The sequence below is a fragment of the Puma concolor genome, chromosome B2 (assembly GCF_028749965.1).
Source record: "Puma concolor isolate L17-30 chromosome B2, mPumCon1.1.hap2, whole genome shotgun sequence".
NCBI classification, from domain to species: domain Eukaryota; kingdom Metazoa; phylum Chordata; class Mammalia; order Carnivora; family Felidae; genus Puma; species Puma concolor.
The window spans coordinates 135,766,373-135,778,379 of record NC_141671.1 but is presented as its reverse complement, the minus strand read 5'-3'; the positions used below and the strand labels follow the sequence as shown (position 1 = coordinate 135,778,379).

The following is a 12,007-nucleotide window of genomic DNA, read 5'->3' as shown; positions in this document are numbered from 1 at the left end:
AAAAAATTTCAGATTCCTTCTGGCTGTCTTCAGATGCATAGTGAAGTTACCCCCAAATAAAAATGTACGTAATTGGCAAATTTATTCATTCCAAGGTTACAATTCTGGGGCACCTGGGTGACTCCGTTGGTTAAGCGTCCAACTTCGGCTCAGGTCATGATCTCATGGTTTGTCAGTTCGAGCCCCACATCGGGCCCCCCACTAATAGTGCAGGGCCTGCTTGGGATTCTCTCTCTCTCTCTGTCTCTCTGTCTCTCTCTCTCCCTCCCTCCCTCCCTCCCTCCCTTACTCTCTCTGCCCCTCCCCCATTTGTGTTCTAAATAAATAAATATATACATACATACAAGCTTACAATTCTTCCTCAAATCACAGCAAATTCCATTTTCTACCATATTCACACTGCAATGTTTGCAGGTTGCTTTGGGCTCTGGTGGGGACACTCCCATGTGATATTTTTATAAATTCTTCATTGGAGACTGAAGACTCCTAAATAAGATGCAAAGATCCAGAATGAACGGCAACCTTGACAGAAACAGCAGTCAATTCAATAAAGCCCGGGGAAAATATTTCCCAAAAAGGCTCAAGATAATGAAAATAGATCTAGTACATTCCCATGAGTCTGACACTCAAAAAACAAAATCATCCGTTAAGTGGATGCTTTCGACATCTTACATGCTTCTAACAGGTCAACTGTTAAAAAAGATCTCATGTTATTGCAATCTGAACACCATTTAAACAGAAAATATGGTTTCATTACAGATATCTTCTTGCCTCCAGAAAACTCCGCCTATTCACACGTTTTATACATTCTCTCTCTGGAGTATAGAGAATATTTGTAACAACTATTTCCTAACATGTAACCTGAGGTTAATACTTTGAAGCAATTTATGCATTTATTTTTAAGTCATGTACCTTGAAAAGGGAAGGTGACATAAATTAAATCAATAGGTATCAATTGTAAACTGAACACGTGGAATCAGATCATCCTTCCATCTAAAGATGAAACTGAAGGAAAATTAATTGACATTCTAAGTAAAGGAGATTCAACTATTTTCTTTTAATGTTTATTTATTTAGGGAAAGAGGGGGGAGGGGCAGGGGGGGGCGGGGAGAGAATCTCAGGCAGGCTTCATGCCCAGCACAGAGCCTGACATGGGGCTCCATCCCACAAACTGCGAGATCGTGACCTGGACCAAAATGAAGAGTCGGGCGCTCAAGCAACTGAGCCACCCAGGCGCCCCTCATAAGAATGAACGCTTGTGATCTGCTTTCCATATGCCGTGCATAGTTTTAGTGACTCAATTAATGTCACCCTACTAGATGACGTGGGTGGCGATCTGGCTGATTTTACAGAGGAGAAAACTGTGGCACAGCATGGTTCAGGAACTTGCCAGGCCACATGTCCACCAAGTGTCTGAAGCCAGGATTTGATCCCTCACAGTCTGAACTACTTCCTTTGTTCTTAACTACTCTACAAAACAATCTTTCCATCTTCTGAGATGTTTCATTTTTGTTTGTTTCTATATGTTCTCATTCTGTTACTCTTCTGTTTAAAACTTAAAAAATATATATTATGACTTTTTTTTTGTAAGACTTCATTTTTTTTTTTTTTTTTAGGCCCGTTTAAGATTCATAGCAAAACTGAGGGGAAGGTACACGGATTTCCCATGTATCTCCCAACCCCCACTCATGCGTAGCCTCCCCGTTATCAGTATCTCCCACTGTGATATTGTGATTTATAATCAGATACGATGTACTTGGTTTTCCTCCAATTTCTGGCACAGGCCTCCTAAAACTCTTAGAATGTCTGGAGTGATGGGAGTGTCTTCTGCGGTTCATTAAGAGTCCCTCTGGACCACAGCTGAGTTTATGCTAATGAAGTGCATTAGAGTGGCACCCCCAGAGAGTCTCAAGATCACGCTGATTACTTGAAAGACCAAATGATTAGAAAGCAGGAAATTTCAGTCTCATCCCTCCCACCCCCACCTACAGGGAGGAGAAAGGGGCTGGAGACTGAGTTCAATCGATAGCCAATGGTCAACGACTTAAATCAATCATGCCTACGTAATAAAGCCTCCATCAAAACCCAAAAGGACAGGGTTCGGAGAGCTTCCAGATTCGTGAACACCAGGTGTTCTGGGGAAAGTGGGACCCCAAGAGCATGGAAGCTATGGAAGCTCCCACGTACCTTGCCCTGTGCAGCTCTTCCATCTGGATATTCCAGAGCTATAGCCCTTAGAATAAACTGGTTAATCCAGTAAGTAAGTTGGTTTCTTGAATTCTCTGGCAAATGGGAGCTGCTCTAGCAAATTCATCCAACTTGAGGACGAAGTTGTGGGAACCTCTGATTTGTAGCCAACAGGTGAGAAGCACAGGTGACAATCTCGACTGGGTCTTTAGGACTGAGTTTTTAACCTGTGGTAGACAGTGTCAGACTTGAGTCAGATTTGTGGCCCATGTCCGCTGAGAAACGGACAACTGCCTGGCGGTAGTGAAATAAACCCATCAGGGGTGCCTGGGTGGCTCAGGCGGTTAAGCGTCTGACTCCTGATTTGGGCTCAGGCCATGATCTCATGGTACACGGGTTCAAGCCCCACATCGGGCTCTGTGCTGACGGCTCAGTGCCTGCTTGGGATTCTCTCTCTCCCTCTCTCTCTTCCCCTCCTGCACTTCTGCTTTCTTTCTCTCTCAAAATAAATAAATAAGCTTGAAAAACAGAAAAGAAAAAAACCCATCAGATCCACCAGAGTAGTACATTATTACCATGGATGACCCTACATTGACACTTCGTTATCTCTCAAAATGTAAAGTTTACATTACGTTCACTCTTGGTGTTGTACATTCTGTGTATGGGTTTGCACAAAAAATTCCTTTTTTTTTTTAATTTTATTTTTGAGAGAGAGAGAGACAGAGAGAGTGAGCAGGAGCTCGAGCTCACGCACCGTGAGATCTGACCTGAGCCGAAACCAGGGGTCAGAGGCCTAACCAACTGAGCCACCCAGGTGCCCCATGGGTTTGCACAAATTTATAATGACATGTATCCATCATTATAAAAATCCTCTGTGCTCCGTCTGTTCATCCCTTCTCCCCCCACAACAACCCACTCCCCTCAACCTCTGATTTTTCACTCTCTCCATGGCTTTTGCCTTTCCCAAAATGTCACAGTCAGAAACCTTCTCAGACTGAGTAGTATGCATTGAAGGTCCCTCCATGTCTTCTCATGGCTTGATGGCTCATTTCTTTTAAGTGTTGAAAAATATTCCATGGTCTGGATGGACCACTGATTACTTATCCAATCTCCTACTGAAGGACATCTTAGTTGTTTCCAAGTTTTGGAAATTATGAATAAAGCTGTTATAAGCATCTGTGTGTGTTTAGGCATGAACGTTAAGTTTTGAACTTCTTTGGGTAAATACCAAGGAGCACAATTGCTGGACTGGATGGTAAGAGTATGTTTAGTTTTGTGAGAAATCACTAAACTGTCCTCCAAAGTGCCTCTGTCATTTTTCATTTCCACCAGCAATGAAGGAGAGTTCCTGTTGCTATACAACCTCTTCAGCATTTGGTGAAGTTTCCCATATTTTGGCCATTGTTACAACTGTGTAGGGGTATCTCATTGTTTTTGTTTAAAAAAATTTTTTTAGGGGCGCCTGGGTGGCTCAGTTGGTCGAGCGTCTGACCTTGGCTCGGGTCATGATCTCACAGTTCGTGAGTTCGAGCCCCACATCAGGCTCTGTGCTGACAGCTCAGAGCCTGGAGCCTGCTTCGGATTCTGTGTCTCCCTCTTTTTCTGCCCCTCTCCTGCTCATGCTCTGTCTCTCTCTCTCTCTCTCTCTCTCTCTCTCTCTCAAAAATAAATAAACATTAAAAAAAATTTTCTTGGGGCGCCTGGGTGGCGCAGTCGGTTAAGCGTCCGACTTCAGCCAGGTCACGATCTCGCGGTCCGTGAGTTCGAGCCCCGCGTCAGGCTCTGGGCTGATGGCTCAGAGCCTGGAGCCTGTTTCCGATTCTGTGTCTCCCTCTCTCTCTGCCCCTCCCCCGTTCATGCTCTGTCTCTCTCTGTCCCAAAAATAAAATAAACGTTAAAAAAAAAAAAAAATTTTTCTTTAATTTGTTGGCAAATAGCAAGTCTTAGGCAAAAGGGTACAAGTCCAAGGGCACGTGGCTGGCTCAGTAGGAAGAGTATGTGACTCTTCATCGTGGGGTTGAGAGTTCAAGCCCTATATTGGGAGCAGAGCTAACTTGAACACATAAACTTTTTTTAGAAAGTATTAACATCCACAGAATTAACTAGGATAAACTTTTAAAGTAATGAGAGATCAGGATACATACTGAGATTTTTTTCATTCTGCTCCTCAATGACATTTTTTTCCAGTGGCACTTTTAATTAAAATTACAATTACATGCATTTTTTTTTCTTTCACTTTTAATTCCACTATCACCTAAATACCAGGAGAGAAAATGAAGCCATAACCAAGCTCAACAGTTCAGAGTGCAGGTACCAAACCTTCCTCAAACTAACAAAGGAAGTTTCCTAACAAAGGAAGAAGCAACCAAATTAACTCTGAATCAAATCTGCATCACAGACACCAAGGAGAGCTTCAGGGCACAACAGTCCAGAGGGCATTCATTAGAAACACACACTTTTTCATGTTTTTTACCAATCATCTTAGAAAGGTGAAAGACAATAGGAGAGCCCTTCAGAAAAGAAAGAATACTGATTACAGAGAGGAAAAAAGGATCTTATCATCATTGCTTTTGTCTTCTGGGTCTCAGAGATCCCCTAAAGCCAAGGTGGCCAGGGTCTGTGTGAGAACGTCTGTATTACCTGACTTGACAGGCAAGAAAAAATACAAGCTGGGTCATCTCCATGAAGCGTCTCATCTCATCAAGAGTTCATGCTACTCAGGGAAACATGTCAGGGAACAAAACACGTGGCCACTAGACAGCTGGGCGGGAGCACAATTAATGAGAAACAGATCTACCATTTTTGGGTCTCTTCACCAAAAGCAAGTTGATAAATAAAGGAGCGTGCCATCTGAAAGATGACAAATCCAAGTGGTCACAAAAATTAGTCTGAAGGTTTGGTTAATTCTTACAGTGTCAGTCTTAGTCTATACTCCCTGGCGTTAAATGGAATAGTTAAATCCTAGGGCCTTAGCCTCTATCCGTTTAAATTCACTACTGTGAGATTAATTTTATTTGTACTGTATGATAAGAAGGTGTGTAAACCATGAGTAAGCTCATCGTATATAACAGTGAGATTAGTATGGTTAGGGCCGAAGCAAAAAGCAGCCTTTAAAAGAATACGTGAGAGGTGGCTGGGTGGCTCAGTTGGGTAAGCAACTGACTTTGGCTCAGGTCATGACCTTGCTGTCCGGGAGTTCAAGCCCCGCGTCGGGCTCTGTGCTGTCAGATCAGAGCCTGGAGCCTGCTTCGGATTCAGTGTCTCCCTCCCTCTCTGCCCCCCCCCCACCCCGCCCCACTCACACTCTGTCTCTCTCTCCTTCAAAAATAAACATTAGAAAAAATTTTTTAAATAAATAGAAGAATACGTTAGATCTACTACTAGTCATAGATTTTCCTCTTATGTCCTTTGTAAAGTTGAGTTACAGATTTGCTCCTGAATCAGTCTGCACAACTGAATATTTCCCTCTACTTTGCTGTTCTCTGGAACAGAGCTTGTGAGCTTAAGAGAATCACCGAAAGCAAGTTAGCAGTGAGCAGTCCTTGACTAGAGATACTGAGTAAAAACATGGGGGACTAATGGAAGCCAGACACATAACTGATATGCTTCATAAACATTTAGCCCAGGTTCTCACCATTGCCAACTCGTCACCCACCAAAGTTACTTTGGCAAGACCCAGAAGGAATCATGTCAGGTGTCAATTTCAAATTCTGCAACAACGGCTTCTCCCTAGAGCCCAAAGAATGCACCCACTTAAGTGCTCCGTGCTCTCATCTTTACTCCCCTTGGCTCTGCCCAGAAAGCCCTCCTTCCCTTCTTTCTTCCTGAACCCTCACTGGAGAACACCTCTCAGGAAAAGCCCAACTCAAGGCCGGGGTCTAAACAGAAAGGCATTCCTGTGAAGTGACCACCCCGCCTCCACTCCGTGGGCACCCGGCTCTCTGCCCACTGCGCCTTGGGGCTGAGCGTTTATCTACAGGAGGGATCAGGGGCCTGCTGCTTTTCCTACAAAACGTTGTCTTTCTGGAAGTCAGGGGCAAGTGTCGCCAGGGGCAACAGCTTGAGCAAAAAGGTAGACAGCCAAAAAAAAAAAAAAAAAAAATGCCTGGGTAGATACATGAGAACGTAACTAGCAGATTATTTCTGGGAAACAACGCATGATCCGAATCCCAGCGCCTGTTTACTATCTGTGTGATTTAGGAGAGCCATGTGGATGTCTCCACGTAAGATGGGGACGACAGTGTTCACTGGTCACAAGAGGGTATCTAGTAAGGTAAGTGTGGGGAGGGCTCAGGACAGCACCGGGACTTCCTGCTTGGGAGCACTGCCTCCTCCTGGCCCTCCCTCCTCCTGGCCCTCCCTCCTCCTCGCCCTCCCCCATAGGCTGCATTCTATCGTCAGAGTCAGAGTCAGAGGACACAGTGAAAAACTTGAATGTGGCTAGTAAATCAGGTGGAAGAGGGAAGAGTTCCCGGGTAGAGAATGGCCCACGAAGGCGGAAAGTGGGGAGAAGGGGGGTGTGAAAGGTCACTGCAGTGCAGGGGTCTCTTCCGACAGCAACAGATTCAGTGACTCCAGCCAGAATTATGAGACTTAATTTTGTCTCTGGCACAGAACTGAAAATCAGGAGGCCGCAGTTCTGAGCCCTGCTCTGTACCTTGAGCCCTTAATGCCTCCGCGAAAGGAGGGGGTGGAGGGCTCACGGCCAAGGTCTCTCCGCTCCCTGCGCTACATCACCCTGCAGCTTCCACTTATAAAAGCCACATTTCAGCTGGCGAACAGGAACATAAAATTAAGATGAAGTCAGAATATTTGAAACTGGGGCTGATGCTCAAATTCCAAGACCTAAAATTAATTAAGTCTTTAGTGGATGGGCTGTACCACAGACACCACCCAAAGGATATGTAAATTAAAGCTTTCAAAGGAGTTCGCATTTTAAAAGCCCCCTAGGGGTCTTACTAAACATCTCCCCTCCCCCACACTTTGCCTAAAATTACAAAGCGAAGGAGGATCTTTTTTTTTTTTTTTTCTTTAAACGACATTCTTTAGTAAATAGCAAGACGGGATAAACCTAATAGTTTTTGGACTGAAGCCTACTATGTACAAACTGTGGCTTATATAGGAATAAGAACTGGGAAGGTCCACAGTATCCCCATACAATGGACATTCTCTAAGCATTGCTAGGAAGTGGGTGTAAATTGTAGGAACAGAGCAGGGAACAGAGGAAATATAAGGTTTGGGGGGAGGTGCATCTTGCAGGATCTTGCAAACAATAGGCACTTACTGACTCCCTTCTCCTTCCTTCCCAGCAAGCCCGCAGCTTTGAAGGACTGGCTAAGCTTTAAGTCCTCCCAATGCTGAAGGAAAAACTTAACCATCACAACATACCAAATGGACAATCAGTGCTGGAAAAGTGATCTACCGTGTCTAATAACCTTAGCAATTCCTACTCTTACAAACAACTACCCTCCCCCACAAAAAAAAAAAAAAAAAAAAAAAAGGAATGTTGTGTCTGCAGCATAGAGTAAAGATAAAAGAGTGAAATCCCACAGGATTGTAACTTGCTTTGCACTTCTCAGCAGAAATGTAAACACGTCCTCGTGAAAGTTGACATGCTTTGAAAACCCGGGCAGGCCACATGTTGCAGAGTTAGGGAACAGAAGAAGAACACATTTCACAAGAAAGCCGTGGCCTGATTGCTCAGGGTTTACAAACATATCACAACGTGCCATTACTGTTTCCAGTGGAAGCACCAGGATTCTGGTTTGCATGATGAAACCGCTCAAGCAAGACACGAATTTATTGATGTCTTCATAAATGCACCCCATTATAGTAAGTACCATCCCTACAGAACTGTATTTTCATGTGGCTCCTGCATTTAAGAAGTATATACTTTTTTTCCTTTTCCATTCAAGTAAACCATGTTCTCAGGATCCAGTAAGTCCCAGGCACTGGAGATTTCAAAAAAAAAAAAAAAAAAAAAAAGTAAAATACTAACCCTGCCCACCAGGCATTTACAATGGTTAGTGTTTCGGTAAGCTCCTTTTCTCTTAATTCTCTATTTGCATATTCACTTACTAGCATTTATTCATTCTAGCACAGCTCGAACATTCTCATGCCATAAATTATACTATTATTTCTTCTCTAAATAAGCATTTTGTTAACAATTATCTAAAGGCAACTGGTTGGTTCAGAACTGTGCAGGACTGAAATTCATTTAAATGCAAAATGTGTCCCAATGAACTCAAACAACCATCCTGTATTTATTGAGATCTATGCCTCTGGGGCAACACCCTTCCCAGGCTGAGAACCTACGAAAATCTCAAATCTCGGGGCAGATGCTCCACACCTCTCAGGTTGGAAAAGGGAGCTATGCTCATTCATCGAAAGAAATTTTAACTTAATAGGTTTGGACGTTTGATTTCTACACATAGAGGAACCCGAAAAGTAGCAACTGTGCCTGAATTCTTTGAGTATGTTTGGACGTGTAATTCCCTTACTACCTCTACTCCCCTCCTCAAGTTCAGTACTTAAAAAGAACCTCCCAAGTAGCATTGTCCTAAAAGAGCAGATACGGGGCGCCTGGGTGGCTCAGGTGGTTAAGCATCCAACTTCAGCTCAGGTCATGATCTCATGGTTCATGGGTTCGAGCCCCACATTGGGCTCTGTGCTGATGGTGTGGAGCCTGCTTGGGATTCTCTCTCTGCACCTCCCCTACTTGTTCTCTCTAAATAAATAAATAAACAAACTTTAAAACATATATAAATAAATAAAACAGTGAATGTAGTGACATTTCTATTAGGTTTCCCCGGGATGGCTAACTATGGAGTATCATGGCATCAGCCTACTAACTGGTGTAGATCAAAGAACAGGGGTGCAATCTGTCATTGTCACTAACAAGGTGTATGTGTGCCATTGGTCAAGTCACTTCACCTGTGTAAGCTGATAGGCTGCAAAATCTTATTTAAAAACTGAAGGAAATGGTATTTTTTTTAATCTCAAGCAACAGAGAAAGTCAACTGTCAATTTTGTGTCTCGATTTATTTCTAGAAAGACAGTCTCCTGTAAACACTTGGATGACAGTGTTCTAAAAGAATAAAGATCCTTTTAACCTGGTGACTTTTTACAGACATGCATAAAGGAGAGATAAACCATATCTTCCTCAGAATTTTACTAAGTAACAATCCTGATATCCACATTTACCCCAAAGGAAAAATAAGACGGTCTAAAAGATGGGAAAACAGAGGTGAACACAATCGCTTCGGGACAATCACTTACATTCTTTCCAGCCTCACACTGAACTATGGGCTCTTTAAGAAGCACATATTTTCTTTTCTCCTATATCCGTCCTTTGAATAACAGGTTTGAGCTTCTGAAGCTCCACCCCAACTTTTAAATCAACCAAAGAACACTACTACACCTGCCCCAACAGCACTGGAATCTGCCAGGGAAGGGAAAAGCAAATCTTCACAAAGTGCCACCTGCCAATCCCCCCCCCGCCCCGTCCCAAACAACCCTGAACCCACACCCCCATTTAAGTGAGTCCCTGCAGCTCTCCCCTCTACAGACACGCCCTAGTAAAAGATGCACGGTGATGTTATCAGACCAATTTTCTCAGTGACTAAAAATTTACAGAGCAGGATCTAAGCAAGAAATAACAAGATAGGCTTCGGGCTCGATGAACTATCACCACAACTTTAAAACAGTCACTGGGTTTTCTGAAATTTCACTGAAGGCCTATTTTCATCAGTGATGTTCAGAAAAATGCCAAAACTTGAGGTTTTACATTTTTTAAAATGTTTATTATTTTTGAGAGACAGACAGACAGACAGAGAGCAAGCAGGGAAGGGGCTGAGAGAGAGGGAGACGCAGACTCAGAAGCAGGCTCCAGGCTCTGAGCACTCATCACAGAGCCCAGCGCGGGGCTCGAACTCAGACTGCGAGATCATGAGCTGAGCTGTAGTCGGCCGCCCAACCAACTGAGCCACCCAGGCGCCCCGAGGTTTTACATTTTTTTGATACACTTTTTTTTTTTTTTAAATATTGGAGAGTGAGAAAAGCAGAAATCTTTGACCAATCTTCCCTGGTTTTCTGTGCAGGAATAATTATAAACACCAATGAACATCTAAAAATGAATTGACACTGGAAAGATGAGACACAAGACTATTTGCAGGGGGGAAAAAATAGAGAGCTATGGTTTATTGAGTACCTACTATATGCCAGTATGCGGAGCACTAGTTATACATCAACTTAACTAAAGCTCAGAAAACTTGAGCAAGTCTTCTTTGCCTCATTTTTCAGGTAATGAAATTGAAGATCAGTGGAGTTTCACACCTTGGCCAAGGTTGCGCAGTCAGTCAATGGGAGAGCGGGGATTTGACCCGGCCTCACTCACTCCAAAGCCCAAAATCTTCATTCCTGTACACTTCTCAGCATCCCCAGTTTCTTTCTAAAACTACACCTTCCATTAGAAAACTAAGAGATCCCAAAGTAAATCTAGAGCATTTGCCAACAACTGCCAATTCCAGCTCTTTAAGTTTGACGTTTTCTGTGTGGACTAAGATGTCTGACTGTAATAACCCCCACCCATCTGATTCCAGTCTACCTGCCTACCTACAGTTCCACCAAAGGAAATCTACTAATTCCCCAAGGCTCTGAACACGAAACAAGTTAAGTTAAAGCTTCATCCTCCATGCTTAAGAACTATTTTTCAGAAATCATGCCAAGTCCACGGGCGGTTTTACTTACTGGACATTTCAAAATACGTGACAGCACAGATTTAGCAAAATAAGTCCTATTGTTTTTAGTTGCAAACATAAAACAACAAATATGCTGTAATGCTACCAGCTGAACCACCGCCAACAGGGTAAGCACACTTTTTGGTGGTTCCCAGTAAGAAGATGGCTTGTTTTCCTCTCGGGGTCAGACAACAAATGGCGAAGAGATAAGCATCGGGAACATCAGCCTCCGGCCCAATCCAACTGTGAACGCGCAACAGCCAAATGCTAGTTATTTACGTCTACTCTTTGAAGGACTCTAACCTTTGCCACGCCAACTTCTCAGCAGGTGTCCCAGATTATCGTGCCCGCCTGGTTAAGAAACGTCTTTGAGGCGATCTGCGGCTGCTTATTTTTTCATTAGGGCTTGAAATCCTATACCCGTGTGTTCTTAACCCCCTGGGACCGAGAGCGAGGGCAGGACGAGTCGGAGGCGGTGGGCTTGCCAGGTGGGCGAGCGCGCCGGGAGCGCGGGGCGCGCGGGGGCTGCCCTCGCCCCGCCCCTCCCGCGCCCGCCCGGCGGCAGGTAACTTACCAGGATGCCCATCACGTCGCTCCAGAGCCGGGAGAACGCCTCGGACATGCCGGCGCCCCCCTCGGGCTCGGGCTCGGGCTCGGGCTCCGGCCCCGGGCCGGCTGCTCCCGCGTCCTCCATGGCCGCGTCCCGCGCGCCAGCCGTGCGTCCGGGTCCCCGGGGCGCCCTCGCTCCGCACCAGCGCGCGGCCGGCCCCCCCTCCCGCCCCCCGGCGCCGGTCCCCGCCCGCCGCGTCAGCGAGCCGCGCCCCCGCGCCGCATGGCCCCGGCGACCCCGCGGGGGCCCCTCGCAGGCGCCCGCGCCTCGGCTCTAGGTGGCGGCGGGCCGCGCGACTGACAACTCCAGAAACTTTCCCAGCCCGGCTCGGCTCGGCCGCGGGGTAGCGGAAGGCAAAGTCCGCACCACCGAGTTTTACGGCGGGGAACCGCGGCGGCCCCAGCGGCGCCTAAAGCCGCGGCGAAGGCGTTTCTTCCGGCGCCCGGGACCGGCTCGCTAAGGCACGCGACTC

The 12,007-nt window shown here is 45.4% G+C and overlaps 1 protein-coding gene across 6 annotated transcripts in view; it reads right to left on the bottom strand.

Moving 5' to 3' along the window:
* The window catches only part of SASH1 (SAM and SH3 domain containing 1), a 336,056-nt gene that overhangs the window by 185,895 nt on the left and 138,154 nt on the right, over nt 1-12,007 (bottom strand). The window contains exon 1 of one of the 6 annotated variants that reach the window (XM_086708084.1): nt 11,500-11,700. The exons of 3 other annotated variants lie outside the window; for them this stretch is intronic. In XM_086708084.1, coding sequence (XP_086564210.1) covers nt 11,500-11,619 — 120 coding nt within the window. In that variant the 5' untranslated portion in view covers nt 11,620-11,700. Of the gene's footprint in view, nt 1-11,228; nt 11,468-11,499; nt 11,701-12,007 lie in introns of those variants that run through there. 2 more of the 6 variants (XM_086708090.1, XM_086708088.1) reach the window with 2 other exon arrangements.